This window comes from Apiospora aurea (assembly GCF_038362705.1).
Source record: "Apiospora aurea strain CBS 24483 chromosome Unknown utg000007l_segment0_segment0, whole genome shotgun sequence".
In the NCBI taxonomy this organism is placed as follows: domain Eukaryota; kingdom Fungi; phylum Ascomycota; class Sordariomycetes; order Amphisphaeriales; family Apiosporaceae; genus Apiospora; species Apiospora aurea.
Window position 1 is genome coordinate 3,541,068 of NW_027117394.1, and position 25,844 is coordinate 3,566,911.

The following is a 25,844-nucleotide window of genomic DNA, read 5'->3' on the forward strand; positions in this document are numbered from 1 at the left end:
TGGGTTGTATTTCATTTTATCTTAGAGGGCGACAAATTGAATGGATCTGTACGGGTGCTGATGTTATGTCATGGCGATTGTCAGTGTGACACACCTTGAAGGTGAATACAGGGGTGAATTCCATGCTGGCTGGTTCATTACCACTCAATCCGTACATATTCACTTGGCCTTCTATTGAATTTGCAACCTGTACTAAGGCTTATGTTTATTTCTATATATGTCCATCATCCTCTTCAGCCGTCACAACTACTTGAATCATCCTGCTGCCTCCTCTGCCAGTAGAAAAATCGTTGGGATTACCACATTCCTTCTCCATCACAACAACCACATTTTCCCAAGCACCTTTTCGGGTCAGCAAGATGCAATTCCTCAACGTTCTCAGATCTCTCGCCTTCCTCTTCGCCTTCGTCGGCACCACACTTGCCGAAAATGGCTTCGCCCAGCCCGACCCCGTCCAACTGAGCGGCGCCAACCCCGACCACGTCAACATCTGGGCCCGGTCCATCACCGCCGGCCCCGCCGCCCCGACCCCGCCGCCGGAAATCATCAAGGCCGCCGCCGACGGCTGGATCCCCGTGACGGTGAACCCGGCCCTGTACTTTGAGCGCATCGCGCCGACGATCCCGCAGAGCATCTGCGACACGGACAACAACAGCTACGAGAACCTGACGGGCGTGCGGGGCGAGGGCGACGCGTCCGTGTACGACTGCCAGGCGCTGTCGGGCTGGCTGCGCGACCCGGCCAACTACGGCCGCTTCGACGTCCGGGGCGACCAGTGGGACAAGACGGGCCGCGACTACCTGCCGTTCCTGTGGACCGAGCACCGCTGCTTCGGCGCGTTCCGCACCGACTTCCAGCCCGAGGACATGGTGGTCGGCGCCTTTGACGTCGCGGACCTGATCGACGTGAGCGTCAAGTACTTCAGCACGCCGTACCTCAACCCGCCCAGGGTCGAGGCGGACGGGTTCATGTACTGCCAGGAAGACATCCCCTTCGGCTGGGGCCTTTACAACATGTTCGCCAACCAACAGAACCAGTTCGACGTCGATTGAGTTTGGAGGATACTAGGGTGGGGATGGGAAGGAAATGCATACGGCTGAGATCTGCGGGGCAGGATCAAGTTATCATGGCGAGGGAGGCTTGTGCATAGCTGTCGGCAGACAAGGGGGTGAGACAATTGATCAATGGCTGCGGTTTCCCATACCAACGTGTGGTGGTTTCCTGGTGCGCTTCGTCTAGGGTGCCTATCCGGAAGAACACAAGGGCAACGGTAGATAGACAACACCATTCACGCAAGCCTGAAGACTGCGCACAACCAACTTCATAGTTCTCTGAGGAAGTAATCGCATCCACTGGGGCTAGTTATATCTCGTGGTAATGTGCACGAGTACCACCATTCTAAGTCTTCTTCGCTACCTAGTGCCCACTCCAGTCCTTCTTCCCCCACCCAGTGACTGACACACCTTCCCCTTCATTCCTGCAATCCAAATACATGTCTCCGTCGCAGAGGTTCTTGGTCGTGCAGTCACCCCGCCAGTAGCCCTTGCGCCAGGCCGGCTCGTACCACTTGCCCTCGGCGACGGTCGCGTCGGTGTCGGGACAGGTCACGTTGATCTTGTCCCAGGCGTCCTCCAGCTCGTCGCCCCTGCAGGGGTTCCATAACCCCCAGTTGTAGACCGCGATGCGGACGTTCTCGAAGTCGATGAAGTAGTGTTGGAAGGGGGTCGCTTGGCCGTCGTCGCTGTCGCACCTGTGTTATGGGAGGCCACGGAAGGAAGGATGTCAGCTCGAGCTACTCTGGAGAAAGAGAAGAAAGAAGGGAAGAATAAGTGACACCTCACAAGATGACTCTTGATTCCAAGGTGCTATTGAGTGAAGGGGCCGGGGACAGATGCCTACCAAGTCTTGAAGTAACTGTTGGCATCATTAAATGCCTTTTTGTCGAGGCGAAGCGAGTCGCAGGTGACTTCGTATTTTGTGCTGACGTTGAGAGGCTGAGTGACGTTCTTGTCTCTTGACAGAATATGGGAGACTTTATCGGCCTCCTTTTGATGCTCGTGGTGGACCAGCTTGGTGGCCATAGCCTCGCGATCGGGAATGTCTTTGTTTAGGTTCCAAAGACCTCGCTCTTCAGCCTGAGGCACGGGCGATCCGATGACAAGGGAAAGAAGTGACCAAAAGACTGTCAAAAGAATGGTGGTCCTCATCGTGATGGAATTTCTTGGGAGCAACTAGGTGCAGGTTTTGCGTTTTGGAGGGCAGCTAGGACCTAAGCAGTCGGCTTGACGCAGAGCACTTGGCCTTACGTCTGGCTCGATATGTCAAGGGAACAGTTGAGGATATATCCTTTGTGTTCGGGAAGTTGCGGCATTTATACACTTCACATGCCTTCCTCTGATTTGGCCCGTATTATCTTGATGACAGAAGCTTCACTCTCGTGTGAGATTTAGGGTCAGTCCAAGCTACGGCTGCAACAATGTATTACCATATATAACAAGCCTATCGCCTGCATATCATGAAGTGAATCACACTACTACCTCTAACAGTGTCATGCATCATCACATGTTTCCTCCTTCTTCACAAGGGACAATGTAGCCGATCAGTCCACTCTTGTAAGACCTTTCATCGAAGGCAACAGCCTACCCCTCATTTCTGCACGCGACGCCGGTCCGGTCGCCGTTGCAAAGGTCGCCCGTCGTGCAGTTGGAGCGGAAGTAGCCCTTGAGCCAGTCGCCGCGGTACCACATGCCGGTCGAGACGGTCTCGTCGTCCTTCTCGGCGAACCCCTCCTGGGGGCAGACGAGATCCAGCGCCTCCCACGCGGCCTCGACCTCGGTGCCGTGGCAGGGGTTCCAGAGGCCCCAGTTGCAGATGGCGAGGCGCACGTCGCCGAAGTCCATATACTGGTGGCTAAAGGGCCGGACTCCGCCTTCTTCGCTGTCGCACCTATTTTCCAGGCATGTCTTCTTAGCTGAATATTCGTTTCCATCTTGGAGAGGCTTTAAAGGAAGGAGCGGATTAACGCAGTACTGACCAGTCCTTGAAGATGTGGTTGGCGGTCTCGAATATCTTCTTGTTTATCTGGGGCTTGCCGCAGTGGACGATGTCCTTGGAGAAAGTGCCGGGGCCAGTGGCGTTGGCTGTCGTCTTCTCTGGCAGACCTTGGGCCATTCTCTCGGCCGCCTCCTGGTATTTCTTGTCGACGATCTCTTTGGCCTTGGCGACGCGTTCAGGGGTGGCGATATCGAGGTACTGGGCGTCCGGCTTGCCAGACACACGAGGCTGGACCAGAGGGGATCCGAAGACCGGGGGAAAGGAAAGCCCAGAAGAGCGTTAGGGCGATGATGAAATCTTTCATCTTGGGAGAGCAGGGGTATCGAAATATTGTGTGGGTGATTTGTGGATATGTAGGATTCGAGGAAGTTGACTTGACCAGGAACATTGAGTTGCGCTTTGTCCCTTTGGATGCTTTTGATAGGAAAGGGTCTGCAGCATTTTCTTGGTCATGGGGAAACCCCAGCACTTATATAGATTTCCAGTAAGTCGCCTTTCAATTCAATGGATTTCTACGTTGTCATTTTGACTGAGAAGCTACCTCCCCCTTGAATTCACTCTTTCAGGGGCACGTTAGGGGCTCGGAACAAGCCAGCCATGCAAACATGACAAGACTTCCATTGCACCCTGAGCCAAGCGTGTATCAGCGGTGATACATAGTGGCACACTGTAAAAGGGTCGATTGAATGCTGAGAGGGGACTTTCCTGTTGATCCTGCAGCAATGACAAGCCCTGGCTCGACAGCATACAGCAACAGTGTTCTAATCCCTCACCATAAGTAGAGACGGCTTTGGCCTGTGGATGGGTGTGCATATCGTAGTTATAATGAATTTCCTTCGATAGTGATGCCAGACTACGGCGCCGGTGTGTCGGACAGGAAATAGTGGTTAAGTTTTGTAAGCAACATTGTCTAGTTGAAATGATAATATGATACACTTGGTTGCTAGTTGCAAACAACCCTCATAGTACAAGTTCTATTCATCAATCTACCTTGCGTCGAAGGCTCGCCCACATAGTTTTCCACAGGGCCTGCCGGTGATACACATAGTCCCCGCTACGGACAGCCGCAACAATGCCCGCGACACCAGCAAGTGGCCATGCAGACAGTAGCCACTGCGGCCACGATGGATACGCGTAGAACGTAGACACATCAACCCTGACTTTCTCGTAGATAGACGGCAGCGTCGTAGCCCTATACTTCTGTCTTAGCGCCTCGTACCACTCTCTATCATACAGATCCCAGAACTCCTTCTCGGGGTAGTAGGTCTGTGAGTACAAGACCTTGCGTCCCCCAAGTATTCCAAGACGTTGTTCTAGATCTCGGTTCTGCTCGACAAAAGTGACCGGGTCTTGCGACGCTCTGCCCCAGAGCCCTATGTTGAGCATGGGTTCCGGTGTCCCGTGAGAAGCAGTGTATCCGGACGTACAGCAGGGATGGGAGGTCGGGCACCGTATTCCCCGAAGAGGACAGATCCACCAGGGCCAGATGTCGAGGTTGTCAGCAGTGTACTCTATAAAATCCTGGGCAGTCGAGTAGTGGAGGGCAAGATCCTGGATCATGAAGCCTAGATACCTTTTGGTACCGTGTAGCGCTCGGTACAGCACCCGCGCGTGTAAAAAGTCGTCCAGGAACCATCGTGTCAGGCCGTTGAACGGCACGAAACCGAAGTACTTGAAGCTCTCAAGTCCCACCCAGAAACCGCCCCGGTCGTAGCGAAAGAGGTAATCTCTGATTGGTATGTAGTCGACCAGTTCACACCCGTCTTTCGGGGGGTCTGGACTCGCTTCTGTACGTGCATGTAGAACCATGGATCCCATGGGCGACTGAATGTCTGGGCGCTCACTGAGGAAGGTTTCTCGTCGGCCAAGACCCCTGTCATGACGACCCCCGAGTTCCTCGAGTAAACGATCCCGTCCACGTAGTCGTTCTCGGAGTTCTCGGTTTCTTTTTTGATGGATTTCACAGCTTCCTTTACGCTCGCGGTCGGGTGATACGTCATTTTGACGTACGCCTTCGCCGGGACGAGTCGCAGTTCGAGCAGCGTGATGGTCCCCAGTGTACCTGCCGCTCCTGCAGCTCCGTGGAATAGGTCCTCGTTCTCGTATCGTGACGCGCGAGCTACCCTACCATCCCCAAGAACCATCTCGACCCAATTGACCGTCTCACTGAAGTAGCCGTATTTGAAGGAGCTGCTCTCGCCGGCCGAGCCAGCGAAACCTCCACCCACGGTGATGCCGGGGAACTCCATCACGACTGGAGGCATGAGGCCGTCTTGCAAGGTGGCATCGACCAGCTTGTCCATCGGGACGTTGGGCTCAACCACGGCGGTCCGGGCTCGAGGGTCTATCTTCAGGACGCGGTTGAGGGGGCTTATGTCAATGGCCCGGTCCTCGTGGGCTGGTCGGGTATTGTTCGTCGAGCCATGGAATATGCGAAAGCCTTGCTTGCGCTGATAGAAGTTACTTACTTCCTCTGCGATGACATCCACGAGAGATTCGTGGAGTTCATAGTCCTTTGAGTACTCCATTGCGGAAAAGGGGATGTGTTTTAATTTCGACCGCAAAACGAGCAGTCGAGTTAACGTGAATATCAAATGATGAGACATAGTTTGAACAAGTTCCTGAGGCCTGAGTGACTGGGCCTTTCTCCTTCGGAAGTACAGGGTATGGCAAGAATGTAGGTTGGGCTGTACAAATTCCTAGCCCCTTGCCGATCGGTATATTGCTTTTGCGTTGGTGATACCCAATGGCCCCCTGAAACAGCTTCGGAGCAAGCGGTTTGACAAACACTAGATACATGCCACAAAGGAGCAAACTTGTCGTCCGAATTCGGTTCGACTTATATCACCTCATCATCACACCTCCTTTGGGGACGATGCCGAGCTTTCTCACGTATATTGATCAGGAGCACCGTCTAGCATTAACAGTTGGCTGAGGTAATGGATCTAGATTTAGCATGTCGACCTAGATATGTGGTGGGCCATCGAAGGAGACAGCTCCGTATGGCCTGAGCACGGATCGAAGTACTTGAATCTAGATCGGGATATTTACCAGTTCCACAATGCTGCCTAGAAATGGTGCCTAGATAACTGGAAATCATGATTCTTCTATGGTCCGCAGCGTTTGCGCGGTTTCTTGTGAAGCCTTTCGAATTTCTTTTACTCCAATGCGCACGCAACAACCTATCCCTATCAACCGTTACCCAACCACCGCAACTCCTCGGCAGCCAAACTAAGCCAAGATGGAAAAGCCGGCGTGGACAGTCTGCGAATACTTTCCTAAAGGGTGCTACGGGACTCATTGCGCGGGACCAGAACGGGCATTTCACGTCACTAAGGGACTCTACGAGAAAGCCGAAAGGCAAGATGCGGACCTGAGCGACGATGAAGTACATGGCCACAATCGCATCAAGGCGAGTCGGCATGTGGGGGTTGGCTATCGACGTAGGTTACATCTGCTATGGCCAAGCCTTCGAGAACCTTGACTTGCTTTACTTGGCCGACATAGCCCATGCTGCGAGGAATACAAAGATCAGCATGTGTGATGTGATTTGGTATGGATATCTGCAGGATTGGGGGCATAACCTATTCTCGACCAACGCCGAAAAGGTCAATCTGGCCCTTGTCCCCCGGAAACCCGGTGCAAAGTTGTGATCGACATTGGGGGTTTCTCCCAAGTCTGCGGGATGGATCCATAAAAGAAAGGGTACGATTCATGAGGCCAGACACTCTCCACGAGCCTCGATTTCCTTCTTCTTGGCGTCGTGGAAAAGATGGGATTCTGACGGGGAGGAAAACGCGGTTGCTGCCACAGACTGTACATGATCTAGGGCGGCCAGCAGGGGGGAAAACGCGTAACCATAGGTTCATCGCGCGTCTCATCTCCAGCTTCGCGTCCGTCCACTGCGGGATATCGACCACGAAGTTGATGGTCTATCTGCCTGTTGGCCTCGTCCGGCCAGAGCGGGATATCGTGCCCCAAAAAAGAGACGGGGCTTCCCCCTTCTGCTCGAGCCAAACACGCCCATCCTGTAGAATGCCAACCCCATTCTTCTCAGTTATATAGCCTCTGGGACTTTGATGGCAGGGGGCAGAGGAGTACCCTGCTACGTATTGCCGTGTACTATTTGGTGAGTAGGGCTTCGACGAACACTCAAGGTGAGGTCATCGTAGCTGAAGCCCAAAGCGGCGGCGCGAGCGAGACGCAGCCACGCAGATATATGGCGAAAGCTATATTAACGTACATCATGAGAACCCGTCATAGAGATGGAGGGCGTAGCAGCAGCAGCAGGCAGATTCGCGAAGGTAACACATACGCATATCTTCGGTTTTCTCAAGCTGAGATGCATGCCAAGTCCCCTCGGGGAATCCCTTCAGCTTAACTCGACGAACGCCCAGATCCTTCACCTTACCAGACATGGTGCAAATCGAGAAGATGCATGGATTGACATGGAAATAAATACTATGTATGGATGGCTCTTAGCCCCAATAGAAGAAGCGTAAGTAGACGGTTGAGCTAGGCAAAGAGCCCTGTTCGCCGTTTCCTACGAATCGCAAGCACATTCACTTTGGATACAGCGTTTCCCGGCCTACAAATTGGTAACAGTCGGCCAGATAGGCTTCAATTAGTCTCGTTGAGCAAACATGCGTGCACCAAACACGAAAGTCGCACAGCGTATGCAGGGTCGCGGGATAGCGAAAGAATGGTCGCAAGTCCACCAGGTGTGGCTTGTCTGCAATCGCCGCCGCCGAAGCTGTCCTCCGCGACATGGAACCAAAGTCAACTTGTCTTCCGAGCGGCCAACGGAGAGGGCCGGTTTCGAGCGGTACGGATTCAGTTGCGCTGGTTGCAAGCAACCCCTTGTCTTCAACCGCAGGTCGGTTTAAACATGAAAGCATCTAAGGTATGTATGCGTTGGCAGTCGCCGAGCATGGCTGTGCGCTGAAGTACGAAATACCCCAGAGCATGTAGTGACGTCCAGGTTCCAAAATGGATTGCTACGTTGGTAAGTGCAACCACCACAGCCGAAGAAGAAACAAGCAGTGCGACTTCAAATTTGCATGTCTAGGCTACCGCCAGGTGTTGTGTTTCAGTTGGCATGCTGCTGTGCCCCCGTCAGTGTGCACCGTTGTGCGATGAATTTACACGTGGGTGAGATAAGCATATGTTGGGTTCAGGGGTTGCGTGGGCAATGTGTGCGACCTTGGCACCACTGACCCAGCCTTCGAGGCAGTTGAATTCAGATGAAGTGCAAAACGAACGCATCTGTGAGCGCGCCGGGGACATGGGTTGGGTATTACCTTTGGATTGGATCTGCCGTTCATCGAGCATCTGATCTGCCAAACACCGGGTAGAACATGCCTCGGATGACGGAGGTCGAATGGATCTCCCATGTAAGAGCTTGCAGCCAGTCCGCCATCAAGTCCTAGATCGCATCCGTCATCCAATTGACAGACGGCATGGAGGCCGCCAGCAGCAGCAAGCACTGACATGCGGTCGTCACACTTCATACCTACCTCAAACTGGCCAGAGTGAGCTGGCAAGCAGTAGGCAAAGGGCGAAAGCGGATGGCGCGGCATCTGCAACGGACGGGCGTGTCGAAGGAAAAGAAGCCCGAGGCAATTTGGCCGCGACGTTTGATCAAAATAGGATAGCTCGGCCGAGGCAGTAAGGTTAAGTACTAAGGGTAGCCAGATGGTAGGTAGCGGTAGTGAGCGGCGGCAGGCGGTAGATTACTGCTGACCTTGATAATGTTCCCTCTCATTGCTTGCCGCAATTAGTGCGCACCTGGCGGGATGGGATGGGCTTGAACTGTTCAATGTTGGTTTTTAGCGACTTGGCTGCTTGGCTGCTTGGCTGCTTGGCATCTTCTGTTTGAACTGGATGGGATGGGGAGGATTTTGGCACTTATCTACGGATACGCGCGTCCTAAATTCCCGAGTCAGTTCCGTGGGCTGTTGATTGCTTTGCCTCCTATTGTTTTTGCCAAGCAAGTGGAAGTATTATTGGAATCAATAGACTGTTGCGTCCTGGAAAGCATTCATCAGACCGCCCAACGTGTCCGCAAGCGACCAGAAATATCTGTTTGTCGTCATGGCATTTGGTAGAGAATGCCGTGTTGTGTTGTTGTGTTGCAATGGTTTCTGCAGCCAACCGGCAAGGTTAGGTACGAGCACCTAAGCAGGTAGGTAGCGCTGGTGTGTTTCATCAAGCCCCCGACAGACGCGCTGCGGTTCGCTGTCAGGTACCCGTTGCAAGCCGCAACTTTGCCTGCCCGCAAGTGCAAACAAGTGCAAGCAAGTGCAGGCTCCCTGGCGCTCTCATTGAATGGCAAGTGCCTGGTGGCTCTTGCTAGCAGGCATGCCCCTCGTGGGTTAGTGCCTGCTGGGTGCCTGGTGTGCTTGCCTGCAGTTGCCCTGCAGGCCCTGGTTGGCTGTGATGCCTACGACTGGCCAGAAGGCCGGCTGGCTGCTAATCTACTTGACGAGGCGGTGGGTCTCTGATCATCGTCATTTTACCCGCTGCTGCTTGGCTGCTGCTTGGCATCCTCCCTTTTCCCTCCAACCAAATAACCGATCATCTCAACTTTCGTCCCTTCTTGGTAGAAGCTTAAACTCAAACGGACCCCTGCCAGCCCCTTTCATCTTGTTTTTCTGGTGACTGTCTCTGAGTCTCTCTCTCTCTCTCGCCGAGTCCCTCACTCGCTGTAGCAAAGTACTGTAGCCTGTGCCTGTGCCTGCCTGCCAACAAGCGAAAGGCTCAGAGCGCTCGAGATGAGGCGGAGCGACCGGTCGCATAATGTTGCAGGGGAAATGGGCGTCATCATATCATCTGTCCGCAACCGTTGCGGCGCGCCGTTGCAATGGATTGCCCAGCGATGCTTCATGCGCTGAGCCTCTTTTGCCTCTGCCTGCCTCTGCCTGTCTGCCTGTCTCTCCGCGTAATCACGCTGTGCCCTTCACGCCGTCCGCCTGCTTTTGTTCCTTCTTCCCCGCCAAGCCCCCGAATCATGAGCCGAGATCTTCGCCAGTCGACCGACATTCAGCCTCCTCCCGCCTTGGTCGTAGACTTGCATGTTGACGATCTCAATGGGTATGTCATAGCTTGGCACCCCCCAAGTGGAGTTTCTTGCACCTCTCGCTGCCCCTCCCGCAGGGATCCCGACTGGAACCCGTTCGCTCTGCTTCTCCATCCGGCCAATGCGAGCCTCTGCGCATTTCGTCCGTCTGTTCTGGTCTGCCTGTCCTGGCCTGTTCTGGTCTTTCGCTCAATCTCAGTCGCTCGTTTGGCCCTGTCAAGCCGGTCTAGCCAGTGTGTGTGTGTGTGTGTGTGTGTGCAGTGTGCCCCTTCATGACATCTCCCGACCCCGACCGGGGCCCTGCTGATTGGACGATTGCACGATTGCACGATTGATTGGCCCTGCAGCAACGCAACGCAACGCAACGCAGTGGTGCAGTCGTAGTCGGCTGTCAGGATACACGGCAAGACAACGCTACTGGTGATTGGACCTTCTGTGGTAACCCGACCCGGTCCCAAACTGGACCTGACCCTGTCTTCCCTCCTTCGTGCCCCGTCAGCCAACCAATACTTTATTAGAGGCGGTCCGTTGCCCTTTTGCTTTTTGCTATCTCTGCTGTGGTCTCTCCTGCAACAAGAGTTTACATTCTTTTGACTCTTTGCTCATAGACGCCTCGTTCTCTCGTTTTTTCCTGGTCGATATCTGCAAGCACATTCATTCGTTTCTACCTGCTGTCTAGCCCTTGTCGCTGCAGCATTTCCGTCTTTCTCATTTTGTAGTACCTGCCTCTGTATCGCATCGCATCGCTTCGCCTCCGCCTCCACGGGAACTTGACGTTTCCTCGTCTTACTCGTCGTCGTTTCGTCCGTCTTTCCAGCTTAGCCACTCGATACCCCCCAAGTCACTGTCGCCGCCACCATGCATTTCCCTACGACTACCGTCCTGCTGACCGCGGGTCTGGCCGGCCTCGCCGCCGCCGCCCCGGCCCCGACTGCTCCCCGTACCAAGGTCGGCACCGTCTCGATCAACCAGGTCCGCAACCCCCACTTCAAGCACCACGGCAAGCGTCGCGGCCAGAGAGTCCTGGCCAAGACCTACATGAAGTACGGTGCCCACATGCCCGCCGGCCTGGCCAAGATCATGACCGCCCTGCACATCCCCTTCGACATCAACGGTATCCACCTCGGCATCGGCAAGCGCAACGGCACCCAGGGCAGTGTCGCCGCTGTCCCTGAGAAGGACGACATCCAGTACCTCACCCCCGTCCAGATCGGCACCCCGCCCCAGACCCTGAACCTCGACTTCGACTCGGGCTCTTCGGATCTCTGGGTCTTCAGCTCCGAGACGCCCTCGCGCCAGGTTAACGGCCAGGCGCAGTACGATCCCACCAAGAGCAGCACCTCCGAGAAGGTCGATGGTCAGACCTGGTCCATCTCCTACGGTGACGGCAGCGCCTCGTCCGGTGTCGTCTTCAAGGATCTCGTCCAAGTCGGCGAGGTCTCCTTCCCCGCGCAGGCCGTCGAGGTCGCCCAGAAGGTCTCCAGCTCCTTCTCGTCCGACGAGAACAACGACGGCCTTCTTGGTCTCGCCTTCAGCAAGATCAACACGGTCAAGCCCAACAGGCAGACTACCTTCTTCGACAACGTCATGGGCGGTCTCGAGAAGCCCATCTGGACTTCCGACCTGAAGAACGATGCCCGTAAGTTCCTGCTGCACAAAATGACACTGCTGCTCTGATCCCGTACTAATCCCTCTATCCTCTAGCTGGCACGTACAACTTCGGTTACATTGACGAGAATGCCTACACTGGCGAGATCAGCTACGTCCCCGTCGACAACTCGCAGGGCTTCTGGTCGTTCGAGGCCAGCGGCTACTCCATCGGCAACAAGACCGTGCCCCTGAAGTTCCAGGGTATCGCCGATACCGGTACCTCTCTGGCCATGCTGCCCCAGGAGATCAACACGGCCTACTACAGCCAGGTCCCCGGTGCCTCGATGAGCTACTCGCTCGGTGGCTACGTCTTCCCCTGTGACGCCAAGATTCCCGACTTCACCTACAAGGTTGGCGATGTCTCCATCACCATCCCCGCTTCTTTCATCAACTACGCCGAGGCCGACGAGGAGGGCACCAAGTGCTTCGGTGGTATCCAGCCCGACACCGACATTGGCTTCTCCATCTTCGGTGACGTCGCCCTCAAGGCTGCCTTCGTCGTCTTCGACGCCGGCACCGAGTCGACTCCCCGCCTCGGCTGGGCCACCAAGGACTTGTGACTCTCTAAGCCTTCCGGTGGTGCGACAGCAACCACTGGCGGCGAAAATGCTTCAAACGAGAAGGATGCTAGCAAGCACACCGAGGAACCCCAGCCCGAGATCCAACAACCCCAACAGCCTAGCAACGGCACCCAGCCCCAGCATACCCACCAGGAGGCAACTCACCAGGAACCTACCAAGTCCTGCAAGGCGAAGCGCACCAAGAAGGTGTAAGTGAAGTAGCGGTCGTTTAGAGGAGAAGAGAACGACTGGAGAGAACGAGAGAGCGGGAACACCGAGATGGGAGAAGGGTGGCCCTGAGGAGGATCTTCTTTTTCTGAGGGTTTCTTGATGTCCTCCGCGTCATGGCAACAAGCATTTTTTTTTCGGTGTAATTTATAATGATTTTGTAGATGGATGATGTCGGGGCTTTGAAGAGCTGCGGTCATGCATTTAGATCCTCACGGGGCCCGAAAAAGAGACTATCTCAAGCAACGCAGTTGTGTTGTCATCGTCGGTATCAAAAGCAAGATTCCCAACAATAGAGAAGCTTTTCTTCTTTGCCTGTCAAAATCGCGTATACTACCAACATGCATTGCCTGTCCGCTATCGCCGAATTGCTATTGTGCTGTCTTCTCGTCAGACTCACGGGTTGCCAGTAACAACGGCGTGATGCTAGCCAGGGGTAGCTGCGATCTAGCGCAACGGCAATGTTAGCTGGAGCTTGCAAGGTGCTCGCTACATCTACATACAGGACGACAAGGGTCACCCCGAACCATAAGCTTCCCATGCAGGGCTCGGTAAAGTCTAAATCCGCTGAGCGGTAGTAGGTAAGGACGGCGCAGTATTGGTATCTATCCCCAACTGCATCGTCCATGGATTGGTGTTTTTCGGACGGGCCTATCGTACAGAAAATCGGTGTCAATCTACGTACTTTTCCACCTCGCTACGATTCGCCATTGACAACATCCCCGCGAACCGAAATTTGAAAGCAGTGACACCAAAACTCGTGCGAGCTGCTCTCACGCTCACCCGACGGCTGCTTCTTCTCTCTAATCCCAGCTTCGGCGCCCTTGGCATCAGTCCACCAATCAAAAAGGGTGGAGCGAACTAATTAGGAAGGCTAATGAGGCATTCCACAATCCCATCCCTCCTGACAGGAAACAGTATGGGCTCCTTTTTCTGCTTTGCCGGCACGTAATCGTAATTCCTCGTTATTTGGCATTTGCTATTTGGTGACTGGCTCTACAAAACGGACTTCACCGCTCCATCATCTTGGAGAGGGAGGGGGAACCGGATGGTTGACAAGTTGGGCTATTTGGTCAATGATTGACGCGCTCGCTGGAGATATGCCAGATATGGGCTGATCGGGGTGGATTTGTATTTCCCGGCAGCCGGTCTCTTTTTTTCCCTTTCCATTCTCAGATCTGCAGGATCTCCTCTGCCCATCCATCTCCCATTGCGATCTGCGATGCCTCGAGGGGCCATGTGACACTTTGGAGACCGGGGCTTTCGTGGCGCGGTTCTCGCCTCCCACCTTCCTCAGTCGGTAACTATTCAAGGGGATCGATGCCAATCACCAGCATTTCTAAGAACATTTTCTTCTTGCATCACGTGTATGTATCCTTGCTAATGTTCCCTAGGTAGCGACAACTTGCGACGATAATCTGCGGCTACTTTTCCGTGCTTACATAAGTAATATCCCACACCGAGCAAGGCTGGTTGGTACATCAATGGTCATTGCTTTCTTTCCCCTGTGGAGACAGGACATGTCCGCTCTCCCAGAACCTCTTCCCTCTTGCGTGAGGTAGCGAGGGAGGAAACTTACATAACTCTCACGATGGGATCGGCAAGACGGCAGTGCAGGGCAGGTCGGCGACTCGGTGACCAGCCCACTGGGTATTACATGTGGTAGGGGGGTGGGCGTTGATTGATTTGGTAGCGAGACACAAGCACGGGCGGGGCGCTCCCGGAAAAGGGGAGGGAGGGGTCGGGATGCGTCGTCGCGACTGACGATAATGAGCACTCTGATGAATGAGGGGGAGAGAGGGAGAGAGAGAGAGATGAGCGCGTGCGCGTGCGCGTGGCATTTCGTTTTCCTCGGTTTGGTTCTTTATTTCGTTTCTCACCCTCTCTCTCTCTCTCTCTCTCTCTCTTCATTCCACTTCTTCGTCGCAGACTCGGCCGAGACCAGCCCGGCGAAAGGACAGGGAGAAGGAGGGAAAAAAAACACACACAAACCCAAACCCAGCCGTTTCTTGTGTTTGGATGGTTGCTGTTGTGGTCCCATGCTTGCATGCGCGTTGCTGCTGCTGCTGCTGTTGCTGTGCGAGCCAATTGACTGGTAGCTAGTTACGTGTAGCTGGCTGCTTCTTACGTTTTATGCAAGCGGTGCTTGCTGCCCGACCGACCGACCTCTTTTCATCTACTCATGGGTTTCCTTTTCCTTTGCCTTTCGTTTGGTTCGTCGAGAGAAGAGCGGCGGTCGGAGTAGGCGTCATGGTGAGGTGAGGTGAGGTGAGGTGGTTGGTAAAGTGATTGCATCGGTGAGTATCAAGCCACACACACACTGCACTGCACTGCGCTTCAACGCAAAGCCAGTTGCTGCAATACGTTCATTAATTACTCGGGTTGTTCTCTTGGGTAGAGTATGTGTTGCATATACGATGCTTGGCGGAATGGCCCGATGCTTTCTTTGTTTGATGGCAAGCCACCATGCAATGCAGTGGAAAGATGTCGGTGGTGGTGGTGGTGGTGGTGGTGGTTGAGTTTGGGAAACGTTCGCATCGCAGTGCAATGCAATGCATTGATTGAGTGGTCTTCGTTGCCAACTTACTTGAGTAGCCCTTTCAAACCATGTTTCCGTCGTCGTGGCAAATCTTGGTGTTGCCCTCCTCTTGGTTCTGCATTTCGTGCAAAAGTGCGCGTGTTGATGGAGACCAAGAGGCTGCGGCTGCAGTGAGCTGGCTTGGCTGGCTTCAGAAATGCAGCGGCGACTCTGCCACGCAGATAAACCAGGGCGAGCGGTCGGATCATACCTAGGAGGTATGTAACTCCTGCAAATCCATCCATCCATCCATCCATCCATCCGGTACTGCGGAGAATACCTTTTTGACTGGCCAAGTGATGCTATTGGGCGGTCTGGCCACCGGGAGCCGGCATACATACGTAGGTCCTTGTGTTTTTTATGATTGATATGCCGTCACCGGAAAGCGGCAGCGCGGCATATGCAGGCCGGAGGTAGGTGTGTGCAACAGCAACCCCATACATATGAGCCGCACGGCTCTGTGCTTTTTCGCCAGCCAGGTAATTAGACAAGGTAGGACAGCACATGCTACATGAATTAGCCAGTCCGTACAGTACCTGTGCGGGCGCGATGATTATATATTCCTCGTCTAGCTTCGAAAAGCAGCAGCAGTAGTGGCGATCCTAACGCACGACCACCAGGGCAGGACGGGTTAGTCGGTCACAGCAAAGAGGGGAGTGCGCTCTATTTCTACGCCATCGACATCGATGATTAATAAACGGGTTTCGTTTTGTTTTTATGTTGTTGTTGTTTTTTTCCCCAGCAGCGACGGATGTTGGGCCAAGTATATGGTTCAAACACTGGCGTGTGCGAGCGAAAAAGCCACATGCAAGCCATCATATAAAGTTGGGCTCCTCAGTCTTCGTCTCCTCCCTCCGTCTCTCCCCACGCCACCGCAATCTAGGCTGTTTCAGTAATCAGAAAACCTCCCCTTCAGTTTCCGCAAAGCTCGCGCGAAAGCAAAAAAAAGAAGAAGAAGAAGAAACGATGGAGCTAGGAAGCTAGGAACGTGTACTACTACGCTTGACACTGACAGATAGACACCGCCTTGGCAATCCACCAATCGAGGCCGTGCGACGTCGGATATGGCTGGTAACCGGCGGAGGGCGAAGAGGAGGTATGGAGGAGGAGGTATGGAGGAGGAGGGGAGAATATGGGGATTGCTTTTTTCTTAGTTTGGGCACCAAGCACGTTCGATGCAGAAAGATATGCAATGCATGTCGCAGCCGCGCATATTCTGAGCATATTTTTGGCCTACGCAATCGGCTGGCGTGCTTGCTGGCCCTTCCAGCCCACCCACCGCCTCCTCCTCCTCCTGCGGCTCGATGGATGGGGAGGCGGAGGAGAGGGGGACACAGATAACGGCGCCGTTCCTGCAACTTCGAATGACAAGTGTCCAATCTGGTTTTGCTCCTGGCCTCTTTTTCTACTTCCATCCTTCTTCCTCTCCAGTCTTAAGTTTAAACCGCAAGAAAAAAAGTCCAAGTGGCCGGCTCGAGCAACCATCGGCATATGCCCATCGACCGCATTCTGGAGATGCTTGTGTATAAGATCCCCCTCTAGTCCCTCCTCCTTCTCGTAACCGCCTGGCGTGTGTCGAGTCGTTCGTGGGCGTTGCCAGATAAAAGTGCGCGGTGGCGTTTGGGTCCCCCTACGGCGGACGTACGCAGTAGCAGCTGTCAAAAGTGTTGGTGGCATTTGAGAAGCAGACTTCGAGAACAACAACGGCCCCTTTCGAAGCCAGCCACGGCCACCCATCGTTTCTTTTCCATCATCCTTCTTTTTCTTCTAGGTCTTCTCTCTTTCTTTTCCGTCCTCGTCTTGGCGCCATACTCTTTTCCATCCGGAAGAAGCCGGGAAGGTCGAGAACAAGTCGAAAACAGAAAAGGGGAAGGAACCGGAAGGAGAGCAGGGATTCGGAAGGGGAAAAAGAAAAGAAAATACTAGAAACAAGCCGACGCGAGCCCAACATGACGACGACGCTATCCCTCTGCCTCGAGCTGGCCCTGGTCCTGCTCATCTGCACGTCCCTGATCGAGGTCGGCCTGGTCAGCACGACGCTGGCCTGGCTGCACACGACGGCGAGCGCCGGCTTCCACTTCTACGACGGCGTGACCCCGGACTCGCCCCAGTACACGCTCGCGGGCGTCCCGGCCAACTTCCTGATCAACCAGGTCTACGTCGCGCTCGCCGACGCGGGCGGCGCCGCCTTTTTGTTGGTCTGCGCCGGCGGCTTCCTCGCCCTCTGGGCCCGCCGCCGCCACCTGCGGCTCTACCACCGCAACAGCTACCACCTCCGCCACAGCGCGTCCCTGCAGTCGCGCGCGCTGCTGTACTGCTACTACGCCTGGGTCGGGCTGCAGGTCCCGCTGCTGCTCTTCACGGCGGCGACGCTGGGGTACGTCTACAACTTGACGGCGGCGCGGCAGGGGCAGGCCATCCGGATCGAGGCCGCGATGAAGGCTTCGTCCACATCCGGGTCGGCGGACCCGTACCCGCTCGACTCGTGGACGCCGCAGAGCTGGTTCCCCGCCGTGCTCAACCTGGACCTCGTCGAGAGCCGCGGCGACGTGAAGGCCGCCGTCAGCATCATGAACGGCTGGTTCTGGAACCTGTGCCCCCTGCTCGTCATCCAGCTCGCCGTCGTCGTCCTGGCCAAGCTGGAGCTGGTGCAGTGGCGGCGGGCGCGGCAGACGCGGACGAGCCACGAGATCAAGCGGCTCTCCCGGGTTTGAGTTTTGGTTTCCTCTTAAAAAAAGGGAGGCAGGGAGGGAGGCAGGGAATAATGTGGGATATTGAAGGTGGACGAGGACAGCGACGACACGATGACGAACAAATCAACTACCCACCTTCCGAATGAGGAAACGAACATCTTTCAGGTTTATTCAGATCAAGACTGTCGACGAATATACCACTACACGGCATGTGATTGGGACTTTCTGCTGCAGGCCCGGGGAGCATCGGCCAGAACGGGATCTGTCGCGTCTTCGGAAGGAGAAAAAGGATGCCGCCTGCTCCGGCTGGGTTACTAAAGGAGCAACGGGGTATATACTATCTAATCGGGTGGCATTATGGAACTCAAAAGAATGGTGAACAATTGGCTCGCACCCAAAACCGGGGATCTGGCTTGCGGGTAGGCGGCCACCGTACCCCGGTATGAATCTTCACGATGAACTCATCTCACTGGCGTAAAGGCGCATATATGCATGATCAGGATAGATCAATAAAAGTCCTTCTTCTCCATTACCCAGGCATCTACCTGTGCTTATTTCTTGGAGAACTGGTTGGGCGGCAAAGTAGGTAAACAGTGGTTAGGGGATTGGAGGTCGTGTCAGGTACGGGGTTCTCTCAAACAAGCCCCAAGCATACCTCTTTCCCCGACGGCCCCTGCCAGTACTCCAAAACGCCCAAGAGGCCCTGGACCCTCACCAGGGCGCCCGTCAGCACCAAGACGTGCATCAAGTTGTGGCTCTGCCCGATGTAGTCGAATGTGCCCGGGAACCGGCGGTCGGGGATCCTGGCCGCGTAGACGGCCGAGCCCGAGAAGTTGATGGCGGCCAGTCCCAGGAAGCTCTCGAGGCCCATCATGTTATTGAGTATTGGGTAGCCGTATACTGCAAGCCCGTGTGCGATGGGGGCGAATAGGCTGGCCCCTAAGAACAAGTACAGCAGGAACCGCGTCGTCCGATACGCGGGCTGCCGAAACTTGGGCCGCAGGGTGAAGACGCCGCACCCAAAGGCTGTGGCTGACAAGAAGCCCACATATGCCGTTTCAAGACCTTGGTGGCAGTTGAAGGCGAAATGGGCCCCTGAGACACCAGTGCCCCAAAGGACGAGCACGATGCCCAGATGATCCAGTTCGTTGCCGAACTTGTGCATACCGGGGCTATGGTCCGAAAATGTATGGAAGAATGTCGAGAGGGCGAAGCAGACGATGACGACAAGATAGTAGACCCCGAGCGCCAATCCATCTCCAAAGGAGACATTCCGGATGAGGCGCTGGTACTGCAGGTACTGGAGGGAGCTCAGAAGAAACCAGAGCGCGCCAAGCAGATGAGACCAGATGTTTGCTGCAGGACCAATGTGGTGAGCTTCAAGGAGAGAGAGAGAGAGAGTAACTACGAGAGGGTAGCTCACTAGTCTCGTTATGCACCTGGAAGACACTCTTGAGCGACTTGGGATGAGAAAAGCTGGCAGCACTGGAGGATCATGTCAATTCATAGGCCTTTGCCCGTCTTGTACAGCCCCTTAGGCCCAGCGCGCCCAAGAGACCTACCGGTAGCCAGTGACGATGTACTGATTATCGCTGAGGAGGAGAGAAGTCTGTCGGCGAGCGCGCAAGAAAGGCAATTGGTACCTCGGGCGGATGTTGGCTTTGGGGTCACGCACCGCTGCCATGGTACTACAGGGGAAGGCGTATGTATGTACGTTAGTGAGATAGTTCATTCAGCACGGAGTCGCTGGAAGGGAGACATACGGATCTCGCTCCATGTAAGCAGCCTGGGCTCTGCCCGTCTCGTGGATCTTGACATCGTTTTAGCAAGGTGTCAGATGTAGTATGTGAGTAGCGAGGCATGTTTCCCAGTCACGAGCCGGTCCCGTCCTTTATTGATGTTAAGCGCCGGTCGGGAAGGACGCCCGGCTTCTGCCCCGCATTCCGGCAGGCGTTGGTCGCGTCCCCTTGCCCAAATCATGCCACCATTGCCAAGAAATACCGACTCGGAACCCGTCCAGTCAGTCCACTGAACCATTGTCACCACCGTGCAAGTGTCTTGACGCCGACGCCGTGACTTGCGCTCGCGTCGCCAAGGCCTTCTCCTTGACTCAATCCATTTGCGTCAACTCCAAATTCGGTTTTACCAATAGAACGTTCCATATTTCCGGTGCTTCTATTCTTCGTCCCCATCTGCATCTGAATGAATCTGATGAGTTTCGCGTTTGCCCAAGGGGCAGGAGCGTGGGATGACCTGACTTGGAGATGGGATGAGTTCAGCCTGGCCTTGGCTTGGGCCGCTGAGCTGGGTTGGATCGCCGGAGGCCAAGCCCCCTTTTAGCGCGCACTTGCATTGGCATTGGCACATCACTCACTGTAGGGTCGTCAACCACGTCTCCCATGGCTTCGAGAGGAAAGGAGCTGCAAATTTGTAAAAATATATACAATATGAATTCTAATATGTAGAAGTATCGATATAGGATAGACACATGCCCAAAACGCTTGCTGTCCACCAACGCCACCTCCCCCAAACTTCACGCAGCAAAACAGCCAAAGCCCAGCTAAACCTTCAGGGTAGGTCTATTCCCGATCCCACCCCTCACCACCCGCCTCCTCTCTTTGCCCCCCTTATAGAAATCCCCAACCCACGCCGTAATCTGCCTAACCTCCGCCTCCATCGCCGCCTGCACAGGCGGGTGCACCGCGTTCCTTAGCAGCAGATCGTTACAGTGCCGCGACCCCTCAATCAGGATCACGGGCGCCTGCGGCGTGCCCTGGAACGGCCCGCCCGGCCGGAACGTGGACGAGACGCTCGCGGGCCGCCAGGGGTCGTACTGCCCGTTGGACGTCAGCACGCGCGTCGTGTTGGTGTACAGCCAGCCGCCCGTCTCGGCGTTGAGCCGCTCGGCCGTGTCGCCGTTCGCGCTGTTGTACGTGAACTTGCCCTCGCGCGGGAACCACAGCTCGCACTGGCGCTGGTAGTAGCTCGCGTTGACGCGGCGGGAGAAGACGGTGGGGGTTCCTGCGGGGGCACCGCTGTGGTTTGCATCATGGTCAGCGATTTTGTCTCTGTAGAAAAGCGAAGCTCCCTTTCGGGGCGACTGATTGGAAGCGACGGATTGCTTACGTTTGGTAGTAGAAGAAGGGCTCATTGCAGGTCATCCAAACCCAAGTACGGCCCACCGTGTTTTGAGGCGAGTAGTCCTTGAAGGCTTCCATGGAGCTGTCGTACGAGTTGAAGCACTGTACGTTCATCTTTCCTTTCCAGTCCTCGTAGCCATATTGCTCACAATCTAGTCAGAAAAATGATCAGCAACACAGCAAGTATCGAGAGCTGGAGGGAACTCACATCCTGGGAGATAGGAAGCCTTGAACCACTTGGCAAAGTTGGGGAGTGCGTTTTTCAGCCCAACCCCCTGCGCGCCGTAGGCATAAGTCGTATTCGTGAAAGCCCCCTCGATGGCATCACACATCTGATAGAATTTGGAGTAACCCGAGTCGAACTGGATGCTCTGCCATGCCCAGATAGGAGACGAGATGGCACTAGCGGCGTCGTCGTCCATCTCGAGATCTTCGACACCGAACATCTTCTTGACTGTATCCCGCCATGTTAGTGACCCGACCTCATCATTGCGCTTCGAAATCTTCAATAATGCATGATGTAGACACGCTGCTCGGGCTTGACACCCTGACGTGGTCATGTACTTACGTGCACTCTTGTCCTCATCCGAGCCTTGCGTGAAGGTCTGGTCCACATAGTCGATGATGGCCGAGTAGTCCGAACTACAGTTCTGGGGCATGCCCTGGGCCGACCGTCAGAAGCTTCGTCCCAAGTATTTGACTTCATGTCGGTGCAGCGCGCGGCTCGCGGGATTACTTACATCTTGGATCGGCTGGAAGTACTGCCAGTAGTCGTAGATGGCCTGGAGCGGACCGCTGCTTCCGTGGTATGCCCAGAAGGTACCCGGGGCCAGCTGCGCAAGATGGGCATTAGTGTCTGGTGACGCAATCCGCGTACGATTGTTCGCGCTCGCGCTCGCGCTCTCTCTTCACTCACTTTTTCGATCCAGACTGCTAGGGCACCAGGGTAGGAACCTCCGGTGAAAACCCAGGGCTGGCAAGTAGTGTTAGCAACCCAATCGATTCCGCCAGTCTTGGATCAAATATCGTACCGCCTGTGGCGCATTGGTCTGGCCGCTAGGATCGAAGGGCAGCTTGACGTTGCGCGCAAAGTTGACAAAGTCGGCCACGCTCTGCTGCAACGTCAAGTACTGCAAGTTCTTGGTGGTCTGCTCGTCGAACGGGCTCGAGTTTCCCCAGTAGCGATCTGTCTCTCCGTATTAGGATCCCGTCGCGTAGCATGAGCTATAGTAGTAGGAATGGGAGTTCGCTCATACGTTCAAGGATGATGACTGCGCCGCTGACGGACTTGGCGTACATGCCGGTAAGGGCTTTCTCGGTCAAATAGCCCGTGTACCCAGCAGCGGCGACCTCGCCCGGTGTCATGATGACAACCTATTGACTGTCAGCTCGGGGGAAATCTACCGCAAGTATGAGAGGTCTTGTTTGAGCCTACGGGGGAACCAGGGGCCCTTCCAATTCGTCGCATTGTACCAAAACGACTGGGAGAAAGTTCCAACGTCCGGGTTATCGTGGTCAATCAACTGCGTAAAGGTGCCAGTGCCGGTCATGGAGTCGGAAACATCCATCAGAGAGGTCATTTCGTTGTCGGCCAACTCGAGAGGTTCCATCTTGGGTGCCGGCGGGAACAAGCCGAGAGCGGCTTGGAACCACGCAGCACCCGTGAACAGAGACACGAACACCGAATTCCTCATCTCGACGACAACGTCAAACCAGAAGCGGCAGGGGACACGAAAAGACAGCAACGTCCGACGCGAGGGAAGGGCGACAACGGATGAGATGCAGACCTACCGGACCAGAAAGCCCGAAGGCGCACACGGGGGATCGCTTGGCTTATAAACATCTACACACATACCTAACAGAGCGCCCAAGGCGATAACGGTGCGCGCCATATCCGGATCCTCTGGCGGCATGTGCCGGAGCGCTCTGGCAAACTAATGTACCTACCTGTGCCGAGTCTTGACAATGGACGCAGTATCGAGGGGACTGAGATGCAGCCGATCGGCACGGGGACCATATCTGCAGCGCTTTGCCCAAGCAGGCCCAATCGCCAGGCTGCCCGCGTATCTCTGACCCGGGGGGGGCTGAGATAACAAGCAGCAGGCAGCCGGCCGCGACGGCCCAAATAGGCAGTAAGCAAGATCGATTGCCAATGGACGGTCACTCCACCCGCGCATAGGCCGATCCTAGATAGCTTCAGTCCGGAAGTTGAGTTGACGGTTGACCAGTGCCGCAGGACCGCTAAGCCGCTTGTAGAAGGTCCGAGTGCAGCGAGTGTAACGACTGCAGGGACGGCTCTGCAGCGCCCCGGCGAGGCGGCAGATGAGCTGGGGCATCTGACGAAAGTGTAAAAAGATAAAAAGAAAAGGAAGGCCACGACCTGGATAGTGTCATTGTCACTCTCTGCTAGGCGAGTCAGGCATGCCAATGTGCGCGACCGCCAGAGGATCCGGAGTCAGTGGCTGGAAACTCAGACGGCGGTTGGGTCTTGGCGTGTTCCCGTCATCATTGATTCTGGTCAGGAAATCGATGGTTACACCAGAACACCTGAGGCGAGCAGTTCAGTGCGACCTTGCTGTCCATTCCGACCGGATTTGGGGCAAAGTATGTAGCAATAACCCTGGACCGTAGAGCCGACCATCGGGCAGGCCTGTTGCTGCTGCTGCTGCTGCTGCTGCTGCTGCACGTAGTTCGCGGGAGCGAGAGACAACCACCAGTTTGGTCGCTCTTGGGAAACCTCGCCTACTTCCGGGATGTCTCAAGGGACGATACAAGCAAGCGGCAAATAGATGTAGGGTGATGCTGACTTTCGAATTGGATCAAGCGAGAGTGTTCATTATTGATGCTCTGCTCCATAAATTGCACCTTGAACTGCACCCCTCCAGCCACAGTGAGGTGAGCGAAGTGGGGCATACCTCGCCTGCCAGCCGCAAAATCGGCAATTCATTCCACCGCCGCCGACCAATTGGACGACCGGGGAAGCTAAGCGTGCCTCCAAGCGGATATGCGCCATTGAGGTTCAATTGGCATCGAGAGAGAGAGAGCTTTGAAGCCCATTGAACGACGTCTTGACGACAGCGACATTCGCCCCAACCAATTCAACTCCCCCGCACGAGCACGTTCTTTCGACCAGCAAACATGGCCGGAAGCTCTGCTGAGTCTCTGCCCAGTAAGCCCAGTCATGCGCCCGCGCCCCCAATCATCTATGTATGCCCGTACCAGCAGCAGCAACCAACTGACGATTCCCTTCCACAGAGGCGACCCGCGAGGAGATGCGGGAGGCCAAGCTGCCGATCCAGTACCGCGACAGCTGCGCGAACCTCTTGATCCCGCTGAACCGCTGCCGTCAAGATACCTACTACCTGCCCTGGAAGTGCGGTGTACGTTCAATCACAGCCGACCCCCGAGACCCGCGAAAGGATCGACCAGCTCAGGAGCAGAAAACTCAGAGGACCGAAATGCTGACATTATCTACTACGAATACAGGACGAGCGCCACAGCTACGAAAAGTGCCAATACGAGGAGTTCAAGAAGCGGGTGGTCAAGATGAACGAGCTCCGAGAGGCCAAGGAGGGCGCGCGCAGCAACTAGGCCGGGAGGCAGCGGCAGTCACGGATAGAGGGGGGAATACCTTGTACATATAGGCCCGCGAGACGGAATGGCGAAGCTACGACACGCAATTGATATGAATAGAGATCAACCCGCTGTGTGCCCTTGGATCATCTCCCGTGCTTTTGCTGGGAGATCCTCAAGCCAATGTCTTCCTTGGAACCTCTGCGAATCTCAGATCGTGGTGTTGTGACTTGACCATCTTGAGGCATACGGTTTGGTAGGTATGGAGGGGTTCACGTACCTTGAGGTCACAGGCAAGACTACCGATGTTGTACGACGGCACTTCCGAACGGCGTATATCCGTTGGGAGCAAGCGAACCGACTAGCTCGGCCCGGGCAGAAGGTCCAGCAATCAGGGCCCAGCTTGCCCAGCCCGTGTGGCTGGAAAGAAGGGTTCGGATTTAGAACAAGGGCCAGCCAATGTCGGACCTGCGAGGATAGAAGACCGGGCTTCCGATGGCTGGCTCCTGTGCGAAACTGAGAACCTGTGGGCTGGTAGTTAGATATGGCAAGGGATGATGGCATGCTCGTCAGGGCCACTTGCTGTTCCCACGCTGTGTCCATGTTCTTCGTTGCCCGAATTGCGCCGGGGACGTATGAGCCGCAACAGAGACCTCCGGCCTGAAGGTACTGGGGGTTCGCTTGAGTTGATTCCAAGTTCCGGTGACTGACCCTTGCACTTATTTTGTCACTTCGGAATACCAGCGTCTGTATCTGAGGCTTGCACAGGGATACCGGCCGTGGGTGCCCCGGGAAGGAGGAGACGCGGGTTTATCGAGCTTGCATTTCGGGCACGAAAACCAAGGAGACAGACAAATCACACGACTTGGACTCGACGGATATGAAAACTCATCATCACCATACGGGGCATTTTGGACATGGTATTTTGACCAGTGTTCCGGTGAAGCCGAGTCTGTGTCCACCTCAACCTGTCAACGGCATTTGCCCGCTGGGGCGTCACGACTAACGGTGGTTATTCCGAGATCCTCTCATGGGGGATGACGTAAATGATGCCGTTCGTCAATCTCTTCCTTGGTATGTTGTGCATGTTGTTGCCGAACGAGCCGCTTTCTGCAGTGTTATCCGATGCCTCCGTGAGCGACAAGGCCTTTCCTCCCATGTCGGCCGAGAGCCGGTTTCCTCAAATCCGATATATCTTGAGCCTTATTCCGAAGAGTACATAACCAATGGAAGATTTCTCATTGCTGTATAGTTTTTTCAAGGATCTGCTCCATCTCCAGTACTCAGTAG

General features: G+C 55.1%; 10 protein-coding genes across 10 annotated transcripts; 4 read left to right on the forward strand and 6 right to left on the reverse strand.

Moving 5' to 3' along the window:
- Nucleotides 1-359: 359 nt before the first annotated feature.
- On the forward strand, nt 360-1,052 carry PG986_011388 (uncharacterized protein; the record flags this gene model as incomplete). The annotated part of the gene is made up of 1 exon (XM_066847610.1): nt 360-1,052. One exon carries the CDS (start codon nt 360-362, stop codon nt 1,050-1,052), a length of 693 nt encoding a protein of 230 aa, XP_066697101.1.
- A 364-nt stretch (nt 1,053-1,416) lies between these two features.
- Nucleotides 1,417-2,207, reverse strand: PG986_011389 (uncharacterized protein; the record flags this gene model as incomplete). The annotated part of the gene is made up of 2 exons (XM_066847611.1): nt 1,417-1,750; nt 1,900-2,207. The coding sequence occupies 2 exons, from the start codon at nt 2,205-2,207 to the stop codon at nt 1,417-1,419; spliced, it is 642 nt and encodes a 213-aa protein (XP_066697102.1).
- A 432-nt stretch (nt 2,208-2,639) lies between these two features.
- PG986_011390 (uncharacterized protein) lies at nt 2,640-3,358 on the reverse strand (the record flags this gene model as incomplete). Its single annotated transcript, XM_066847612.1, has 3 exons — nt 2,640-2,946; nt 3,035-3,252; nt 3,275-3,358. 3 exons carry the CDS (start codon nt 3,356-3,358, stop codon nt 2,640-2,642), a joined length of 609 nt encoding a protein of 202 aa, XP_066697103.1.
- A 677-nt stretch (nt 3,359-4,035) lies between these two features.
- PG986_011391 (uncharacterized protein) lies at nt 4,036-5,582 on the reverse strand (the record flags this gene model as incomplete). The annotated part of the gene is given in 3 exon segments (XM_066847613.1): nt 4,036-4,878; nt 4,899-5,504; nt 5,523-5,582. 3 exon segments carry the CDS (start codon nt 5,580-5,582, stop codon nt 4,036-4,038), a joined length of 1,509 nt encoding a protein of 502 aa, XP_066697104.1.
- A 5,408-nt stretch (nt 5,583-10,990) lies between these two features.
- PG986_011392 (aspartic proteinase precursor) lies at nt 10,991-12,342 on the forward strand (the record flags this gene model as incomplete). Its single annotated transcript, XM_066847614.1, has 2 exons — nt 10,991-11,771; nt 11,837-12,342. 2 exons carry the CDS (start codon nt 10,991-10,993, stop codon nt 12,340-12,342), a joined length of 1,287 nt encoding a protein of 428 aa, XP_066697105.1.
- Nucleotides 12,343-17,097: 4,755 nt separating this feature from the next.
- PG986_011393 (uncharacterized protein) lies at nt 17,098-17,862 on the forward strand (the record flags this gene model as incomplete). Its single annotated transcript, XM_066847615.1, has 1 exon — nt 17,098-17,862. One exon carries the CDS (start codon nt 17,098-17,100, stop codon nt 17,860-17,862), a length of 765 nt encoding a protein of 254 aa, XP_066697106.1.
- A 485-nt stretch (nt 17,863-18,347) lies between these two features.
- PG986_011394 (uncharacterized protein) lies at nt 18,348-19,338 on the reverse strand (the record flags this gene model as incomplete). Its single annotated transcript, XM_066847616.1, has 3 exons — nt 18,348-18,386; nt 18,497-19,218; nt 19,281-19,338. The coding sequence occupies 3 exons, from the start codon at nt 19,336-19,338 to the stop codon at nt 18,348-18,350; spliced, it is 819 nt and encodes a 272-aa protein (XP_066697107.1).
- A 1,063-nt stretch (nt 19,339-20,401) lies between these two features.
- Nucleotides 20,402-22,346, reverse strand: PG986_011395 (uncharacterized protein; the record flags this gene model as incomplete). The annotated part of the gene is made up of 8 exons (XM_066847617.1): nt 20,402-20,876; nt 20,968-21,133; nt 21,190-21,435; nt 21,550-21,643; nt 21,722-21,814; nt 21,898-21,954; nt 22,013-22,167; nt 22,238-22,346. The coding sequence occupies 8 exons, from the start codon at nt 22,344-22,346 to the stop codon at nt 20,402-20,404; spliced, it is 1,395 nt and encodes a 464-aa protein (XP_066697108.1).
- A 35-nt stretch (nt 22,347-22,381) lies between these two features.
- Nucleotides 22,382-22,675, reverse strand: PG986_011396 (serine carboxypeptidase S28; the record flags this gene model as incomplete). Its single annotated transcript, XM_066847618.1, has 1 exon — nt 22,382-22,675. The coding sequence occupies one exon, from the start codon at nt 22,673-22,675 to the stop codon at nt 22,382-22,384; it is 294 nt and encodes a 97-aa protein (XP_066697109.1).
- A 1,444-nt stretch (nt 22,676-24,119) lies between these two features.
- On the forward strand, nt 24,120-24,572 carry PG986_011397 (uncharacterized protein; the record flags this gene model as incomplete). Its single annotated transcript, XM_066847619.1, has 3 exons — nt 24,120-24,150; nt 24,237-24,361; nt 24,468-24,572. 3 exons carry the CDS (start codon nt 24,120-24,122, stop codon nt 24,570-24,572), a joined length of 261 nt encoding a protein of 86 aa, XP_066697110.1.
- Nucleotides 24,573-25,844: the final 1,272 nt, after the last annotated feature.